The 21,198-nt window shown below is 38.0% G+C and overlaps 1 protein-coding gene across 4 annotated transcripts in view; it reads left to right on the plus strand.

Moving 5' to 3' along the window:
* The window catches only part of HLF (HLF transcription factor, PAR bZIP family member), an 82,134-nt gene that overhangs the window by 51,919 nt on the left and 9,017 nt on the right, over positions 1 to 21,198 (plus strand). For all 4 annotated transcript variants that reach the window (XM_074261836.1, XM_074261837.1, XM_074261838.1 and 1 more), the window contains exon 3: positions 19,460 to 19,680. In XM_074261836.1, coding sequence (XP_074117937.1) covers positions 19,460 to 19,680 — 221 coding nt within the window. The remainder of the gene's footprint in view (positions 1 to 19,459; positions 19,681 to 21,198) is intronic.

A 21,198-nucleotide genomic window follows, 5' to 3' on the forward strand; every position in this document is an offset into this window, starting at 1 on the left:
GCCTGGTCCTTTAAAGAAAACTTATTTCTCATTTTTTAAAGCCGTTTTAGCTTTGAAAGAATTTAGTGCTCACGAAACCTCAGAATATCCTTGGAGAGAAACCTTGTGAGGAGACATTGAATGAGGATTCTGATGGAAGAGAATCTGTCATTCAGCAGATAAATCAGATAAAATTGAAAAGTTTAAATTCAGCATCTTTAAGCTAAACCAAGGAAATAGAAGGTACCTATTTTTCATAAAGACGTTGGTGTGGGCTCTATCTAATTGTTTCCTCTCCTTTTTTAAGCCTTTGTAATATCACACATCATAGATCACACTTAGATTTAGAGGGGGAAGAAACCTTAGCAAGCAATTCATCTAGCCCCCTGATTTTACAAAGGAGGTAACTGAGACTCAGATTGGATAAGTTCATGGCCGTAGATGAGCCAGAATTCTTTCTCTTTCTTCATTCCCTATTGCCAGGGAAATAAGTCAGGAGAGAAGATTGAGAAAACATATAAGATCACCAGTTAGTTTTTTATAACTACATTCAGGGAGGGAGAAACATGGTCTTTAGGCTTAGTTTTATTTGGGAATTAGAAATGCAGATAACACAGACTTTTTTCAAACTGAAAAAAAATTCTTTGCTTGGCCAGGCATGCTTTACATTGATTTCTGTTTTGTTTAGCTTCTGGACTGTCTGTAAAGTAATTTTCTGAGGTTTGTTTGGCAGGGAGAACAAGGGAGGTGGAAAGGAGATAGGGTGAAGGTTGGGGGGAAGTTGCAAATCCCCAAACAAATATTGTCCAAATTGCCACCTTGGTGATATGATTGGGGTTTTTTCTTGTTGTTTTTTAGTAGAATCTGTATCCTATTCCATTTTTTTTAATATATAAAAGCTGATAAGGGATCACATGTGCAGACTAAGTAAATAACCTCAGGATTATTCTGTCCTTTAGAAAAAAATGTTTTATCAAAATTCAATCGGTGGAGTCCCCGGCATAGGGCAGAAAGGTGAGAATGGGGCTGGTTAGTAGGTGTGCTAGCCTGTTCTGTTGGAATAGTGTGCTAATGAGGTTGAGGTGAAGGGCAGGGATCCACCAGGGCCTAGTTAGCTTTGTACAGAGAAGCCCTGTTCTCCTGGGGTACAGACTGGAGTCTGGACCAGTCTGCCTCCAAGTGCCTGGCTCTCCTCAATTACAAGATGGGAAGCTGGATAGAGAAGAGAGTGTGGGGGATGCTAATGATTGCTGGTATTTATAGAGAATTTACAGCTTCCAAAGTGCTTTCCTTACCACCCAGGTCCAGTACTGGAGAAAACAGCTAAAAAGCTCACGCTCTCCTCAGGAGCTCTATAAGGGGATCCCAGTGGGATGGGAGACTCACAGCCGCTGTGTCAAGGCCCTGGGGGGTGCAGAAGGTAGAGCGGGAGGGCTGCAGAAAGGTAAATCTGAGTTCAAAAAAGTCTCAGGGGGCAGCTAGGTAATGCAGTGAATAGAGCACTGAAATCAGGAGGATCTAAGTTCAAATCTGGTCTCAGACACTTAATGCTTCCTAGCTGTGTGACTCTGGACAAGTCACTTAATCCCAATTGCCTCAGGAAAAAAAAAAGTCTCATGTGCTTAGTGACTGGGTAACCTGGGCAAGTCTCTTTATTCTTCCTAATCTGTAAAATGGGGATCATAATAATATTTAACCTTTCATGATTGTTGTAAGGATTAAGTGATATACTATTTCTCAACATTGTATATACCATATAAATGTTATTTATTATCATTGTCTTGGACATAACTCAGGATATCTGCCCTCAAGCAGCTTTCACTCTCCTGAGTGGACAGCAATTTTCAGTAATGAGAAAATATTGTCTGACAGGATTAAGTGCTGACTGAATACAAACAATAAGTGCTGGGAGATGATTCAGAGGTAACAGGCTAGGACCTCGGTCCTGGTTGGAGCTGTCATGGGGGAGAGGAGGGACATAATGTATTCTCCTTTTCTGCCATCTGGGCTGATCTCGCATGATGTATTTGGGAAACGATAAATAGAGAATTTTGGCAGGAGTCTCCCAGGAGAAAAGATGGCCTAGATTGTGGAAGGCCCGAGGGTGAGACTTTACAGAGAGCCCTGGAAACGTCATCTATCTGTGTGACCTTGGAAAAGTCATCTATAAATCTCATTGGCCTCTAGAGACCTTTCCAGTTCGAAATAGATGGTCTTTTGTCTATAAAATGAAGAAGTGTGCTCTTCATTCATGGATCCTGTGCGACCTCTGGATGTCCCTTATAATTTTGCAAAGATTCAGGGGTTGCTAGTAGTGAACTGAGCTCTGGGTTTGGCATTGGGAGGACCCAGGCCCTCATCTACTCAGGTCACTTAGCTGTGTGTCCCCAAGGCAATTACTTGACCTCTCTGTTGACTGGCAACTCACTCACTCCCAAAAACTTATCTACTAAGTTATATTAATCCACATTGGTAGAAAGAACACCCACACCAGAAGGTCTCCCACCCTAACACAATCACAGATCCCTCTCGTATTTGAGTAATCTGGCAGCTGTGTGCCAGATGGAGTGGAGGCAGGGGAGGCAGGAGTCTATTGTAATTGTCCAGACATCTGGTGGTGGGGGCCTTGAGCAGGGTGGTAACAAGAATAGAAAGGGAAAGAGTACGTGAGAAACATCGTCAAGGAAAAACCCACGTGGCTTAGAGAGGGGAAGGGCAAGAAGGGACTTTCTCATCTAATCCAGGGGTTCCTAACCTTTTTTTTTTTTTTTTTTTTTTTTTTTTAATATTATGGCTCCTGTGGCTTTCTGGTAAAATCTATGGAGCTCTTAGAGTAATCTTTTTTTAATGCATAAAATACAATACACAAGATAACCATGGAAACCAGTTATGTTGAGATACAGTGATCAAAGTATTAAAAAAAAAAAAATTCACAGCCCCCTGGTTAAGAATGCCTGATCCAATCCAGCCTCCTTCACAAGATGCTTTAGAGAGGTATAAATGACGGTGTCCAAGGTCAAATGAGGTTAATATTTATAGAAAGTGCTTAGTCTCAATGTCTGGTACATAGTAGGTACTTTGTAAATTCATGGTAGAGAATGTTTATTTCTTCCCCTGCCCACCTTCTTTTTTTCCTCTCCATGGAGTTTATTAAGGGCAGAATGGGAACTAGAAACCCTCCTGCTTCCTGCCCCCTATTCCTTTTTTCTTAGCCCCAATAGGAGATGGGGAAGAAGTCAGGGATGAGGCCGTGCTTTTGAACTTGAAGGAGGAGATCTGCTTTGGGGGAACGGATGAGGAATTCAGTTTTAAACAGTGGTGGATTTAGGATTATGGCCAGCCAAGAGGAGATGGTAGAGCAGGTCAAGATCTGAAGTTGGCTGTCCAAAAATTACCAGGAACATTGGGCTAGAAGCCTCGGGTCCTATTTGAGGGAGGTTTGCACAGGTGAGGGAGTGTTTACTGGGCTCCCTAAGGAACCTGAGAAAAACGTGTACTTGAGTTTCATGTTTGATCTATGTAAGAGCCAAAGGAAACCTTGATTTCTCTTTTGTCATTAATGAGAGAGGGTTGGAGGGAGGGAGGTGTGTATAATTTGTTCCTGGTTCGGAGTTTTACATGGATAAAAGGTCTAATTTTGAGGAACTGGAGGGCTGGAATGAGGATCGGAAGACCTGAGTTTCCGTTGAAGGCACTTATTAGTTGCATTACTTATGTATAAGTCATTTAAGCCTCAGCCTCAGTTTCTTAATCTGTAAAATGGAGATAATAATACCATTATAAGGTAGATGTGAGACTGAAATAAAAGTAGTTTCTTGTTGTCTCTTCATGACTTCATTTGGGGCTTTCCTGGCAAAGATATTGTAGGGGTTTACCATTTCCTTCTCCAGCTCATTTTACAGATAAGAAAACTGAGCCAGAGAGGGTTAAGTGACTTGCCCAGGGTCACTCAGCTAGTTAGTGTCTGAGGATAGATTTGAATTCACAAAAAATGAGTCTTCTTGACTTCAAGCTTGGCATTCTATCCATTGCACCACCTTGTTGCCTTCTTTTCAGAGAATTGATTGTTAAATATTTACTAGCATTCTCTTGCCTAAGGGGAGAGTATTGTATACTGAGAAAAAAAAAAAAGGTAAACACAAAGTAATTGGGGTAGGCTAGTAGTGCTCTGGGGAATCAGGAAAAGCCTCTCATATTTCCTTTTTTTTTTTTTTTTTTTTTTTTGCTGAGGCAATTAGGGGTAAGTAACTAACCAGGGTCACATAGGTAAGAACTATTAAGTATCTGAAGCTGAATTTGAACTCTGTCCTCTTGACTTTAGGGCCAGTTCTCTATCCACTGAGACATCTAGCTGCTCCCAGGAAAAGCCTCTCATGAAAGAGAATGTGGTACTTTGAACTGAGCTCTGAAGAAAGAGGTTCTGAGGGGCACTGGGGGGTACAGTGGGTAGAATGCTGGGCCCAGAGCTTCAATCCAACCTCAGATACTAACCTCAGATACTTAACTCAGCTATTGGATCCTAGACAAGTCACTGTACCCTGTTTGCCTCAGTTTCCCCATCTGTCAAATGAATTGGAGAATGGCCAACTACTGCAGTATCTTTGTCAAGAAAACCCCAGATGAAGCCATCAAGAGTTGGGCATTCCTGAAATGACCGAACAATTAAAAAATGATGATAATATTCCTATGGTGATATTCTATATTAATGGTCTTTATGTTGCCTAGATTGTACTGGTGCAAGCAGTAAACATCATTTTTTTGGTTTCTGTTTTAAAGAGAATCTGCTCCTGTCTTACATTAACAAATACCTAGAAATGGACCTTATATTATTAAAATTTGATTGTATCTGTGATCATATCAGCCAATTCACTCTAAAGAAATGAGCAACAAGCCTGTTAAGTCTTATCCCCTATGTAAAGTGAGGATGATTGTGTCTTCTACTTACCTTATATCAGATGATATATCATATGATATCATCTTCATCTTACATATGAAGAATGAAATTTGATAGGAATGAATGAACATTAAAAAAGAAAATTCCACTGTTTAAATGCAAGCTGTTAGTTATATATATATAATTATATAAATATCAGCCCCTCCAGGGCTTGGTTTTGAGGGCCTGCAGTGTGTTTGTGTTTCCCCCTTCTTGTGCTTCCCTCACTGATTGCCCTCTATGCTCACAGTTGTAAGCCCCTTCTCTATTTAGTCTGAACATGGGCATACATGGATAGAATCCTCCAAAGGAAACTGTGAGGTAATCCTGAAGCTTCAGACACCACTTCATCCCCTTAAGGGCAAAAGGAAGGTTGTCCTTTGGCTCTTAGGTATCTTCTCATGTATTCTTATGGACATCCCAGTGAAAGAGATTATTCTTCCATTTTTATAAGGGAGAAAAAGCAGCACAAGGGGCCTTTACATTAATGAGCTGAGAATCTCTATTTTTCTTTTATTATTAAAGCTTTTTTTATAAAGCATATGCATGGGTAATTTTTCCAACATTGACCCTTGCATAATCTTTTGTTCCAAATTTTCCCTTCCTTCCCCCACCCCCTCCCCTAGCTGGCAGGTAGTCTAATACATGTTAAATATGTTGAGGTACATGTTAGACCCTTATCTTGTTGCACAAGAAAAATCAGATCAAGAAGGAAGAAAAAGAAAAACTGAGAAGAAACCAAAATGGAAGCAAATAACAACAGAGAGAGTGAGAATGCTATGTTGTGGTCCATACTCTGTTCCCACGGTTCTCTCTCTGGGTGTAGATGGCTCTCTTTATCACTGAACAAGTGGAACTGGTTTGAATCATCTCATTGTTGAAGAGAGCCACCTCTGTCAGAATTGATTGTTGTACAATCTTCTTGTTGCCATGTACAATGATCTCCTGGTCCTGTTCATTTCACTCAGCATCAGTTCATGTAAGTCTCTCCAGGCCTTTCTGAAATCATCTTGCTGGTCATTTCTTACAGAACAGTAATATTCCATAACATTCATATATCAAAATTTATTCAGCCATTCTCCAATTGATGGGCATCTACTCAGTTTCCAGTTTCTGGCCACTACAAAGAGGGCTGCCACAAACATTTTTGCACATACAGGTCCCTTTCCCTTTTTTAGTATCTCTTTGGGATATAAGCCCAGTAGTAGCACTGCTGGGTCAAAGGGTATGCACATTTTGATAACGTTTTGGGCATAATTCCAGATTGCTCTCCAGAATGGTTGGATTTTTTCACAACTCCACCAACAATGTATCAGTGTCCCAGTTTTCCCACATCCCCTCCAACATTCATCATTATCTTTTCCTGTCATCTTAGCCAATCTGAGAAGTGTGTAGTGATATCTCAAGAGTTTCTTAATTTGCATTTCTCTGATCAATAGTGATTTGGAGCACTTTTTCATGTGACTACAAATAGTGAGAATCTCTGTCTTAAAACTTCTAAGTGTCCTTTTCCTATAGTCATGAAAAGGGGAGAGAGATTCAATAACAAGAACCTATTTGTAAGGTACTAGAACACTTTCTTCATAGAAACCCAGTGAGGTAGATGGTGAAAGTGGGATTTTCCTCATTTTTTACAGATTAGTTTTTACAAACTAAGGCCCAGGGAAGTTAAATGGACTCTCCAGGATAACACAGCTAGTAATTTTCCAAGTCAGGACTGAGATAAGTCTTCTAACTCCAAGAGCAGTATTCTTTCCATAGTGCTTCGGTGCTCCCCAACTTACCAGGTCTAACAGTGGATTACTTGTATCTTTTCTGAGTTTTAGCCTTGTCATTCAGTTGAATAGCAAAGGGACATTGAGAATGAACTATGGTGGACAAAAAAGGCAGGGGGGTGTGGGGAAGAGTGTTGGTGATGTGAGAGTGCCCCAGTTATTCCTTTCTGGCAAATCCTCTTGTTTCTCCACTCCAAAAGCACATGTCACCAGTTTGAAATACACTTCCTCCTGTCCTGGGCATCTGGCTCTGTGACTTTTCTCTGTGGCTGGGCTCCCGCTTCCTTCCCTGCAAACCTCTTAGATCTGCTGCCATTAGGATGAATCATGGCCCTTGTACCCACAGCTTCCTCTCGGTAACCCTGGGCCCATCCCCTCAATCCCAGTTGCCTCAGTTTTCTCATCTGAGGAAAAGAGAAAGGAGAAAGAAATGGACATCTATTCCAACATCTCTGTTAAGAAAACCCCAAATTGGGATTTGAAAAACTGGAAAAATTATACAGCAAAAACTTTTTAAACCACAATTAAGGAGACTTTTAGGGGAGTACAGTCAACTCATGTCCCTATAGCAGAATGCTCTTTCAGGCTATTCTGATCTCCTGAAATTCATTCATTGACACCTCAGCCTCAGTGCCATGTCTGATTCTTTAATAAAAGAAGGTGTTCATGTCTGCCTTGGTCTCATTGTATCCCTCAGCCTTGGAGTCCAGATAGAATTCTCGTTAGCATTGCTGACAAAAGTTACAATAGCACAAATATCATCATCTTGTAGAAGACAAGCTAACTGTCAAATCCAACATGCTGTATGGAGCGCTGATTTATATCTCAGGGCTAGCGTCTCGTGCTGGGTACCATTGGGGCCTACCTGAAGAGCAAGCTACTTTTTCTGGTAGCTTTTTCATCCAGAGAAGAGCTACAGGTGAAAGACAGATGGCAAAGGGAGACAGGGGAGATGAGGAGAAATTGCTGGGACTAGAGCGAAATGCATTTCATTTTTCTAGCCAAAATGGAGTGTTAACTGCTATGATTCGGGGGGTTGAGAACATCTCTTATGTGTCATGCAACCTATAAAGTCGGCTTCTAAATGCCTTCATTACTGCATATATAGCCAACGGTCCTGCCTCCTTTTTCTGATGAGAAGTTTCTTTTGATCTACCAACATTAATTTATTTTTAAAAGGCTTAAGTTAAATGAAGCCTACTACTAATTAGAGGCATGATATTGCATGCTATCAAACAGGATGTTAGAATTAATTTATTGAAAAGATATTTATTAAAAATTCCAGCCAGCTAGGTGACATGGTGGATAGAGTGCTGGATCTGGAGTTAGGAAGGCCTGAATCCAGACCCCATCCCAGGCACTAATAGCTGGGTGATACTAGGCAAGTCATTGAAACCTTTTTTAGCCTCAGTTTCTTCATCTCCAAAATAAGGAATTACAATAATAATAATAATAATAATAATAATAATGACTATTATTATTATCATAAGTACCACTTCCCAAGGTTATTGTGAAGGTCAAATGAAATAGCATAAGCAAAGCCTTTTGCAAACTTTAAAGCACTATATAAATGCTAGCTATATAATTTGCTCTACTTAAGGACACCATTTTTGGTATTGTGATATAGTCAGAAATAAAGAAGCTGAGATTTCCCCTTAGCTAGAATGATAGTCTTGAGCTTTGATGTGCACTCACGAGACTAAGACTTACTCTATCATTGAGAAGGAGAAAGATGACGATGAAGATCATAAAATCACAGATCTAGAACAGGGGAGAATCTTAGAAGTAATTGAATCCAATTCCTTCTTTTGCAGATGAGGAAACTAAGTCACTATTAAGTGACTCGGTCATGGCCATAGGAGTAATTGGCTGAGATGTGTTTGAACCTGGATCTTGTGCATCCTCTGTCTGTTCAGCGTGATTTTTATAGTGAGAGGACAAAGATAAGGAGATGAAGAATGAGGAACATGATAGAGATGGCTGGCTTTTACTTTTCATTGCCTGTCATCTCGAATCAAAGATATATAAGAGGCTATATAGTTCCTGCCCCATTGAGACTTGGTTGGCAAAGTGGGCATAAGCAGCTGCCTCCCTTGTCTTCAAATCAAGTAGATTGTGATTATAGTGTATAGTATGTATGCATAGTAGGGAAGGAAACACAAGTCGAGTGCCCTTCTTTCCCAATTCCCTTGGAGCAGTCCCTCTATAAAGTAAGGCTTGTTAGAGTAATGGTTGGTAGCCAGTGTTTTGGGGACCCCCGCTTTTTAAAGTAAGTTCTGAGTCTGAGAGGATTTTTTCCCTTCTTTTTTCACTGAATGTTCCCATGTGCATAAGAAGTAGCCTAGTTACCTATTACAAATAGTGACAGACGCATGTTTCATAGTGAGTGTTTACATTTCACGCCTTCGGCTAAATTTCTAACATCACACCTTTGCTTGTATTTGTGCTGGCAACTTGATCCTAGGCAAAGGGGAGCATGGAAAATAACTCAGAGAGACTCTGTGTTGACTTTTAAAATCTATCTCAAAAGGGTTAATTTACTCAAGGTCACAAAGCTAGTTAGTTGTAATACAAATCTGCAGACTTTCATTGCTCTAAAGCAGCTGTCTCGATTGGACTTTTGCTCCCAAACTAATGGTTTGTTTATTTAACTCTCATGAGAGAGCCTTTATAATAGATCATAGATTTAGAGTTGGAAGGAACCTTAAAAGTCACCAGGTCCAAACCCTTCATTTTATAGATAAGGAAACTGAGGACCAGGGAAGTTAAGTCACCAACTAGTAAGAATTCTAGATCAGAATTCAAATCTAGATTTTCCTGAATTTAAGTCTGGCATTCTACCCCATTACACACAACTCTATATATTCATTTTATGAACATTTCCCAAGCACCTGCTATAAGTGCTTTTCCTAAGCTTCTTTAATGTTAGTGTCTTTCCTCTGTTCATTATCTTTAATTTATCCTGTCTGTAGCTTGTTTGTACATAGGTTCCTGTATTTTTTTATCTTCTTTATTAGACTGTGAGTTCCTTGAGATAAAGGTCTGCTTCCTTTGTATTGGAACACAGTCCTGGTACATAGTAAGTGATTTACTGAATAGGCTGACCATTCCACCTACACCTGACCACATACAAAGATCTTTTCCTTTATTGCTAAAGGACATTCTCCAAATATGTAGATTTGAAATAAGTTAGAAAGATTTCCAGATACCCAGATGTTGTCCAGAAGGAACCATTCCCAAACTTAATCCCCCACTAAGCCTTTTTAAAAACTCAAGTCATGCTATGCCAGTGATGGATGCTCTTTCTTGGAGGGGAACACCAAAATGGCCCTTGCATGATTGGGAACTAATTAATAAATTACATTCTCTTCTGATAGGTGGAAGGTAGGGTGGGGGAAATGCCAAGATCAAAGGGTTGTAGACTTAGAGCCCCCCTCCCAAAAGAATATATTATATAGCAGCTTGATGAGAATTAGGGAATGGCTGATGGAAAAATTAAAGGAAGAGACTTTCAACTTTGCTTAGTTTCTTAACCTTTTTTTTAAATGTGTCTGGTAAAGCCTGTGGACCTGCCCTCAGAATGATGTATTTAAATTCATAAAATCGGTATATAAGATGATAGAGAAAACCAATTAAATTGAAATAGTCATCAAAATTTATTTTTTGAAAAAAAATTCATGGGCCCCAGGTCAGGAACCCCTGAATTAAAAGCAAATATTTATATATTTGCCAGCAGTTCTATATGTCCTTTTCTGAAACCAGACAATTCAAAAGGAAGCATTGCTTATTTTAAGTTCTGGGTTGCCAGGGAGGGAATTTCCCACTAAATAGATTGTCTCTAGGGAGGTCAGCTTATTATTACTACACAGAGATAGAGAGACCTACTAATCAAATGACAACTCAAGATATAAGTGCAAGTCTGGTTGGTCTGCTTGTTGGGGGCATATGCTTTTGATGTTTCAGTATAACACAGAATTACACTCAGAGGTATCTGCGATTTGGGTAAAGGGAGTATGCTCTCCAGTGACGCAGGTCACAGCCCTCCCACGCTTGTACAGCCTGTGTGAGCCTCATGTGAATTTGATATAAGGGGTCTACCTGAAGTGGTGAGGTCTGCCCTTACTTTCTCTTGACATCAGATGGATACCTGTGGAGCCCAAGGATCTATTTCTCTCTGACCAAATGATCGGTCCAGTTTCTTTCTCAATCCCACATTTTGGGGTGACATCCTTGATAATGCTTCTTTTTAATTCCTTGTTTATGCCTGTTTATGACCATCATGTGCCTCTCTGTTATCCTTGGGACTAATTTGAATTTCAATTCTTCTGGGTAATGGGAATTAGAAGTCACAGACTTGATAGCCATACTTTCTAAACAAAAGTTGGAGTATATGATTTGATATTCATTTTGCAAAGAATATTCATCTTGCTAAAAATATTCTAGTTTGCAAAGCTTTGTTAAATGGAGACTTTTCTTGAAATGTTGAGTTTCATGCAAAATCTAGGGTAACTATAGTTGTCCTATCTACACTGTAAAAATCTTTCAGTGTCTTAGAAATTTGTGTCAAGTGGGATAAAAGGACTATAAACTTTGAAGAAGTTTCCCAACACAATGCTGAATGGAGTCACTGCCTAAATCTAAGTAGCTTCTATGCCTTGGGAGACTGGCTTCCCTTGGTTCTCCAGGAACCTGATTGGAAATGGGGATAGTGGAAAATTTGATTTTGGGGTCAAAGGACTTGAGCTTGAATTGTTGGTCTACTACTTATTATATCATGTTAGGTTATCATTCACTTTTTGGGGGATTGCTTTTTTTCCTCAATAATATTTTATTTTTCCAATTATTTGTAAAGATAGTTTTTAACAATTTACCTTTGTAAGATTTTTGAGTTCCAAATGTTTTCCTCCCTCCTCCCCGAGACAGCAAGCAATCTAATATAGATTATACATGTACAATTATTTTAAAGATGTTTCCATATTAATCATGTTGTGAAAGGAAAATCAGAACAAAAAAAGAAAAACATGAGAAAGAAACAAGCAAACAACAATTACAACAACCCCCCCCCAAAAAAAAAAGTGAAAATAGTATGCTTTTATCTGTATTTAGGTTCTCTAGATATAGATGGCATTTCTCATGCTGGAATTCATTCTAATTATCTAAAAGTAATGGGTTTATGAGTTGACCTCTACAACCTCCAAGGTCTCTTCCAGCTCAAAATATAGAATTTTAAGGACAAGATTTTTAGAATTACAAAGATCTTTAAAACTTGGTAGGGAAGCCTTCTGACTTGCCAGAGGCATCATCCCTTAAATTAGTTCTTGAGTTTCAGCCTTAGTTTGACATATTTGCAGTGGCTAATAACCTTTAAAAATCAATAAATTAATAGGAGGACAGTGCTGGAAGACATTTTGGAAGGTCATCTTGACCAGGCCCTTTGTTTTAGAGGAAATGGAAGTGAAACTCAAGTTGGATGACTTATCCAGCATGGCAGAGCCAAACCTAGAATCAATCAGCTATTGTACTTATTGAGAGATTACTATAGGTCAGAGGCTCAGAGTTCAAGTAGAAAGAGTGTAACAATCCATCTTTAGGGGAGCTCAGATCTCCTGACTCCCAGGTCCCCGACTATTCTTTTCACTTTACTAGCTGCCTAGATTAAACTTGAGTGTGGTACTTGGACTCCCAAACTAATATTTTGTTTATTCAAATAATGAGTGATATGTCCAAAGTCGGGGGTTGAGGAAATAATTAACTATGGAGAAAGAATAGTAAACTAAAATATAATTTATTACCTTACTATAATCATAAGTCAATAAATTATCAGTCTGTGTCAACATGGGCACAATTGACTTGGCTTGCTGGTCATTGATAAACATTAATCAAACCAGCTAATGGGATATGAGCTGCAAAATTCCTTTTAAAATTCATGCATAACAGGAAGCATCCAGTTTTCAGCACTTTTCTTTGAAATTAACACGTCCAGTCCTGTGACAAAAAGGAAAGCCAGCTTTGGGGAGAACTGATGTCTTTCCAGCTTTCTTCGCTCCCCTTTGATCCACCTTTTTTTTTTTCTCCCAGATCCTCCCCAGCCCTTCCTGGAAGTCTCTGTCATCAGGACCCTTTTAAGAAGAAGAAGCAAAGAATGCCTTTTGTCCTCATCTCCCCTCTTAGTCTTAATTCCCTGCAGAATCCAATTCTAATTCAGACCAGAGAAAACACCAGCGCACATGGTTTGGGGTTTGGATTTGGGAATTTTTTTTTTTTTTTTGAAAGTGAGTCTCACATAATTAATTAGCAAATGTGGCTTGCAGAAGAGGGAGGCCTGCAAGACCTCATTTGCATCTCTTAGAGCCAAAATCTGCCTGCTTGGCTGGGCTCCTTCTTGGAAGTTATAATGCAGATGTACAGAGTTTGCAGAGAAGGCAGAGTGGGAACTTTGGCAATTGCAGCTTTCATCTTTCAGAGAGCATGGGTAAGGTTGCAGGGGCCCAGAGCAGACCACCCTACCTAACTAATCTGTGGCCCAGATGTCTTCTCTCGGATGTGGGGCGGGTATATTTGTACTACATTGAATCAGACAGTTCTTAGAAACTCCCTGAAAGATTTGGCTGAAATACAAAAGCATGTAGATGGAGTGCTGAATATAGGGTCAGAAAGACTGGAATTTAAATCTCACCTCAGATACTTGCTAGCTGTGTGATCCTTGACAAGCTACTTAACCTGCCTCAGTTTTCTCAGCTGTAAAATGTAAAACAATAACACTCACCTCCTGTGGTTGTTGTGAAGATCAAGTGTTCAAAGTGTTTGTCAACTCCTAAAGCACCACATACATGCCAGATCTTATTATTACAGAACATGGCTGTTGCAAGGTTCCTTGAAACTTCTCCTTCCTCTCAACTCTTAAAACCTCAACTCCTGCAGGAGGCCTTTCCTGGTTCCTCTCATCCCCACCCAACCCTAACACCATTGCTTCCCTTTGCAATCTCCTTCTGGTTACATTTTATATGCATCTTGTATGTACATTTGCATATTGTCTCTCCCATTACTATGTGCTTTCATTGTGTGCAGGAGTGATGTTTTATATTTTCAGAGCTGTGCACAATACTGGGCCCTCAGTAAGGACTTAGTACTTAGAAGGACTTAGTGTCAATTGATGGAATTTTTAAAAAAAATTACAATAATTTCTCTTTGTGCAAATGTACTTTAAATACAAATAATTACAAGCAGATATTATAATGTTACTTTGAAAAAATTCTCATTCTACTCTCTTTGCCTTATGAATAAAAAAAAAAAAAATCCTCTCTCTATTGAAACCATTTGATCTTCTGAGGTATTCTTTTTTCCCTGTGAGGTATTTTAAAATTCTAATCCTTTTATGAATAAATGTTTGTTGATTGACTAATCAAGCACTTCCTCGAGGAGGATTAAAAAGGTGTGTGTCCACTACAATTTGTACAATTCTACATTTGTAGAACGTTTTAAGATTTACAATGCATTTTAAATATAACCTGATTTTTATTCTCATAACTACTCTATATGATAGTCCAGCTCTCTCTCCACTTACCTCCTATGTTTTGAACCTTATTAGCTAGACTAGAGGATAGTTTGGGGTAGGGTGGGGTGGAATTAGGTCTGGGTGTGCATTCAAACACATTTCCTTTGCTCAGATGTCAAGATACACAAAAACAAAACCTGGAATGCATTCTCTAACTGAGAAGGCAGGAGGTAGCACTGCTCTCAGCTGGATGGGACCTCCATACCATAACTCTTCCCTTTTGTACCCAAGGAGACTGTCTTAAAACCAAAGGAACTGAAAGGTCATCTGGAAGCTTCGGCTTTATCAACCATCCCCTTCTTCACTTCTACCCTGAATCAGCCATTTTCAGAATTTCCCAGGCCAGTTAGAAACCTGTGGGCTTCCTGCTTCTGCCCAGAACACATTTCAGTGACACTTGAATGAGTCCCTCTGTTTTCATACACCTTGGCAGTGACAAGCAATAGGAGTGAGGCAAGTTCAACTGCTCCTGACTTCATCATTGATGTTTTCAGTTTGAAAGCAGCAGTTGTCAAGTTCACATTAAACTGTGGACCAAAAGTTCCTAGGACATAACACTTTTTGTTCCTAAGCACTCCCTTACCACAAAGTCATGTAAGATAAATCCCATGAAAACATTTTCTGATACGATTACTATAGTGCAGGGAGGACAGCCCTGGAGGCCTGGGTTCTTTTTCCCCCAAGAAATCCATTGACTCAATTAGTAAAGCCACATAATCTGGTCTAGGAGAGTGTTTTGTAAAATGGACCTCTACAGCAGTCCATGAAAATCTATAGACGTCTTCTTAGAATCATGTTTTTATGTACTTAAAATAAAATACATTAGGTTATGAAATTAATCCATTATATTGTAGATATTCAGCATAATATTTAAACATATATTTATTAAAATGTATTTTTAAATATTTTAAAAATTTTGAGTTCCAAATTTTCTCTCTTCCTACACCTTCCCACACCCATTGAGAAGGCAGTTATACATATAAAATCATGCAAAACACATTTCCATATTAGCCATATTTTTTAAAAAAGAGAGAAAATGACATTTTACTTGCACTCAGAGTTCATTTAGTTCCTTCTTTAGAAATAGATAGCATTTTTTCATCATGAATCCTTTGGAATTGTTTTAAATCATATTGATCAGAGTAGCTAAATCTTAAAGAGTTGATCATCATTATTGTTACAGTGTAGAATACCTCCCAATTCTTCTCATATCATGTTGCATTAGTTCACATAGATGTTTCCCTGTCTTTTCTTAAACTATCCTCCTTGTCATTTCTTATAGCACAATGTACTCTGTCACATTCACATGTCACAAGTTGTTCAACCATTCTCCAATTGGTGAGCATTCCCTCATTTTCCAATTCTTTGCACCACAAAAAGGGCTGCTATAAATATTATTGTACACTTAGGTCCTTTTTCCTTTTTCTTTGATATCTTTGGAATATAGACCCAGAAGTAGCATTGCTGGATCAAAGGTTATGTACAATTATATTTCTCTTTGGACATAGTCCTAAATTGTTGTCCAGAACCTGATCACTACTCCCCTAGCAGTTCATTAATATATCCCTTTATCCCTTCCATATTTGTCTTTTCTGATTGGTATAAGATGGTACCTTAGAGTTATTTTAATTTAATGTAATACCTCCCATATTGATGGATTTATGTTTCAACGTCATGACTAACCTATGTTCTAAATCAAAAGAAAGGGGGAGATGTTAGGATTACCAGGTGAGAACTCAGGTTGTCTGGACAGTGACAAGGTGAGAACTCAGGTTGTCTGGACAGTGACAAGGTGAGAATTCAGGTTGACTTGACAGTTCTCTGGCTCAGACCTTTGGTTCAGGCCTTTAAAGGGAGTTTACACCTTAGGAATTCTAGGAGGAGCAAGCTCATTGGTTGAAGTAATGTTTCCCAGAAGCCCTTGCGTTATGTCCATTCTCTGGGAGGATAAAAGAAGGGCAGCATTGGGTCTGAGAGAATCAACTCTGGGATAAAGTCTTGACGCCAGGCAGGCTGAAAGGAGACCAATCTGATTTGAGAAAGGACAAGAGTTGGAGGAGATTCAGAGCTCCCAAGAAACCTGCACACAGAGGAAAAGATTTTACAGATCTCCTCCCAGAGAAGGATTATAATTGAGCAGACGACCAGACCCTCATAATTCAAGAACATTACAAATTTCTCTTATCAACAATGAATTAGAGCATTTTCATGACTATAGCTAGCTTTTTAAAAAAAATTTTTTTGTTCTTATCCTTTGACCATTTAGCAAGTGGAGAATGATTCTTATTTCTGTAAATTTGACTCAATTCTAAACTCAATATATATTTGAGAAATGAGGTCTTTATCCAAGAAACTTGCTGCAAATTTTAAAAAATATTATTTCATTGTCTATAGTACCTTTTTGCAAACTGTAGTTTCCTTGATTATCACTTTTAATTAGATCTATTCTTCTTTTGCTTTCTCTGAGATCATGCTTGCTTCCCCCTGCCTTTTTTATTTCAGCTGACGCATATTAGAGTCGGTTCTAGTTTTTTTTTTTTTTTTTTTTTTTTTTTAACTCTTGTGTGTCTTTCCATTTTAAGTGTGTCTCTTGTAAGCAACATGTTATTAGATTCGGGTTTTTAATCCATCCTGCTGTCCATTTCCATTTATGGGTGAACTCATCCCATTCAGACATTTATAGTTATAATTACTATGTATTTCTCTCCATCTGATTTTCTTCTTCCCTCTTATCCTGTGCCTTCCCAAAAGTCTGTTTTATTTCATTGGTTTCCTTAATCTGTCCTCCTTTTATCATTGCCCACTTTTCTCTCTTATTTTCTTCTCCTTATATTTCCCTATTGAATAAGTTATATGTCTGTACTCAATTGAGTGTGTATATATGTGTGTATGAATTTATGTATATGTTTGTATACATGTGTGTGGGTGTAATATGCATATATATTCTTCCCTCTTTGAATCAATTCTGATGAGAATAAAATTCAAGCATTGCCCATCATCCCTATTTTCTCCTCCATTATAAAAGCTCTTCTTTGTGTACCTCCTCTATGTAAAGAAATGTATTCTGTCTTTTCCTTCCATCTTCTCTCAGTGCATCCCTCTTTTCACTCTTTCATTGTTTTTGAAGATCAATCCAACATAACTGACTCATATCCATGCCCTTCTAATTGCCCTAGTAATGATAAAGTTCTTAAGAGTTCCCTGTGGGAATATAAACAGTTTTTACCTTTATTGAGCCCCTTATGACTTCTTGTGTTAGAATGTCAAATTTTCTAGTCAAGTCTTGTCTTTTCATCAAGAATGCTTTAAAATCCTCTTTCATTAGGTTTCTATTTTTTTTTCCTCCTGAATAATTATATTCACTTTTTTTGGATAAGTTATTCTTGGTTGTAATACCATGTCTTTTGCCTTCCAGAATATTATATTCCTAGTCCTCCACTCCTTTGAGGTGGAAGTCATTAAATATCATGTGATCCTGACTGTAACTCCACAATATTTGAATTATTTCTCTCTGTCTCCTTGAAGTATTTTCTCTTTGACTTGGGGATCTCTAGAAATCTGCTTGTTCTTTGGTCATGGTTTTCATGTAGTCCAGTAATCCCTAAAATCTCTCCTTGATCTATTATCCAGATCAGTTGTTTTTCTGATAAGATTTTTCATGTTTTTTTTTTTTTTCTATTTTCTTTTTCCCATTCATTTGACTTTGTTTTATTGTTTTCTGATGTCTCCTGGGATCATTATTTCTATTTGTCCTGCTCTAATTTTTAAGAAATTATTTTCTAAAAAAAAAAAAGAAAAGAAATTATTTTCTTTGGTGAGGTTTTAAACTCCTTTTCTCATTTAGTTATTTGTTTTTTTTTTTTTTTTTTTTTTTTTTTTTTTTTAAGGAGTTCTTTTCTTCAGTGAATTTTTGTACCACCTTTTCTATTTAGGCTTTTCTGCTTTTTAAGGATTTCTTCAGTGAATTTTTGCTTCTCTTTTGTCATTAGATTCTTTTTTTTAAGATTTATTTTCTTCAGAATTTTTTGTGCCTCTGTTAATTCTCTTTTTATAATTTTCTTGCATCACTCTCATTTCTTTCCTCAATTTGTCATCTACTACTCTTACCTTTTCAATTTGCCTAGGAATTATTGTTGGGCTTAGATCCAATTAACAATTTTTTGAAACTTTATTTGTAACTGTTTTCATATTGTGGTCTTCTGAATTTATGTTTTAGTCTTCCCTGCTATAATAATAGCTTTTTATAGTTAAATTCTCTTTTTGTTGTTTGTTCATTTTACCAGCCTGTTTCTTTGACTGAATTTTATATTAAAGTTGGGCTCTTCAGCTTGGGATAGGAAGGCACTGTTCCAAGCTTCAGGCTTTTCCATGTTGTTCTTTTGAGAGCTAGTTCTGTGGGGTCTACAAGTTTTGTGTGTTTCCAATGTGGTATGATCTGGGGAGTGATATGGTCATTACTCTCCTTATCTGCTCCCTTCACAATATTTTTAAAAACATTCTTGGACAAAGAATCAATAAATCTGTTTTTCAGTACTGGCTTTCATATTTACTGGTAGTTTGAGCCTAAATAAGTCACTTTCTGAGTCTCACTTTACTCTTCTGTGATATTGAGGTAATACTGGCACTGCCTACCACAGGAGAAGGAAATAACCTTTTATTAAGTACCAGATACTAGGCAAAGAACTTTATTTGTAAAGTATCTCATTTTATCTTCACAACAATCCTTGGAAGTAGGTACTATCATTAGTTACTATTATTATTCCAATTTTACAGTTTAAAAAACCAAGGGAGACACATTAAGTGACTCACTCAGGGTCATTTGGATAATAAGTTTCTGATAACAGATTAGAACTCAGTTTTCTTGAATCCCGTTCAGGCCTCTATATACTGGTCCCCTTCACTGCCGTGTAGAGTTGTTGGTCAGAATTTATGACTCTTAAATCTCCACACATATAGGTGCCTTAGACCTACTCTGAATTTTAACAAATCAACTTTATTCCATGTTTTGCAATCAGTAAAATTATTAAAACTCTACTATTCTTGCCTTTTTCATGAGAATATTGTGGGACAGGTAAAATAGCAAATTCCTGAGCACCAAAGAAACAAAAGACATGATTGTTATAAATTTTGCTTCCTCTTAGAAAAGTGAACTAGTCATTACTTTTGGGAACTCTCTGAGGATATTTCTGTTTCAAAACTCCTCCTGTGTCATTACAGGTCAGATATTATCCACAAACCGCAACACGCCAAGTCCCATTGACCCTGAGACCATCCAGGTCCCTGTGGGTTATGAACCAGACCCAGCTGACTTGGCTTTGTCCAGCATCCCTGGCCAGGAAATGTTTGACCCTCGAAAACGCAAGTTCTCAGAGGAGGAGCTCAAACCACAACCCATGATTAAGAAAGCTCGCAAAGTCTTCATCCCTGAAGATCTGAAGGTAAATTGGAACTGGTAACTAGGCTGGAGAAAGAAAAATTCAAAGGGCTATCTGAGGAAAGTGATGGTGTCTTGTGGTTGGGAGACATGGGATTTTGGTTGTTCTTCCTTTGGGAACAAGGCAAAGTACTTCATTTCATTGTATCTCACTTTCTCCTGTGCCTAAAGACCTCCTCTTCCCTTTGTATTTCACAAAAAAAAAAAAAAAAAAAAAGGAAAAGCATTACCATTTTAAAGGTTTTTGAAGCTCTTGGCAGAAAGATAATAGAGTCAGCACTTAATTATCTACTATATAATTTTCACTTTATAGTTTATCCTGCAGGAATGCTTAATCCCAAGTTGGTTTATCTCTGTCTTGCTGAATGAAAATAGAACGAGGAAAACACATCTGTTCCTTGGGGGGGGGGGGAAGGGGGGAAATATATATATATATATATATATATATATATATATATATATTATAAAGCCAAATAAAATGACTTTTTCACTTATCTAGTATTTAGTATCAGGTATTCTTGCCTATACTCTAAGACATTTGACTTTTATAAATTCAGAATAATGACATTAAACAATTAAATTAATGTTTATTGGTGGGCTGGTCATGGAATGAAAGCATAAGATATAATTAGCATCCAGGGTCAGATCATCTGGAGGAGAGCTCCAACCATGTTGAGTGGACACCCTTTGGAGGATTTGTAACAGGATACATAGAATGGATGGATGTAATCTACTGTATCACTGGAAAGAAGAACTACAGCACTGAGATCTCAGATCCACTGATGTATATAGAAATAACTCTCTGTTCCCTCCTCCTCCCTCCTACTCATCCAAACTGAAATATGGTACATGAAGTAGAAAAATCTTTTGTTGGAATAAAGGGGGATGTAAACTTTCTGGAACTGATTTATGCTGATAGTTCCACCTTTGATTTCTAGAATGATGTGTGGGTAGTGGGGAGTAGTAGGGGTCAAATAACAGTATTAACTCCCATAACATACATACTAGTTTAAATCCCTGGAAATACCTTCAAGTATAATATCATGCTGCATCTTGGCACGTTAGAAATCTCAAGTTGAAAACTAGATTTTTGAAGGGACTAAGAAGACAGCATCTGCCATCATCAGGACAAGATAGAAAAGATTGAGATATACAACAAAATATACCCTAAACCCCAATTCCTTGGGTAAATTTAGCAAAAAGTGGAGAGAAATGATGGCTTCTTAGTATTGGAAACTTACATTCATATATTGATGTTTTCTTTTCCTACCAAATATTTACTTTGTATCATAAGTACAAGTCATTGTTATGGGTTCTAAGGAAGAAACAAAGAAAAAAATGTGGTCCTAGCTCTCATGGAGCTTATGATCTAGTGGGGTTGATATTTGAGCAGATAGTATGTCTTCTCTCAATTGATTTTGCTGTTTTTTGATTTATTTTCTAAATTTTCTCTCTATCTCAAGCCCTTATCTATTGCATTTAAGCTGGGGAGCCTATCTAATACAGTTTCCCCCAAGGTATT

This window comes from Sminthopsis crassicaudata, chromosome 4 (genome assembly GCF_048593235.1).
Source record: "Sminthopsis crassicaudata isolate SCR6 chromosome 4, ASM4859323v1, whole genome shotgun sequence".
Taxonomy (NCBI): domain Eukaryota; kingdom Metazoa; phylum Chordata; class Mammalia; order Dasyuromorphia; family Dasyuridae; genus Sminthopsis; species Sminthopsis crassicaudata.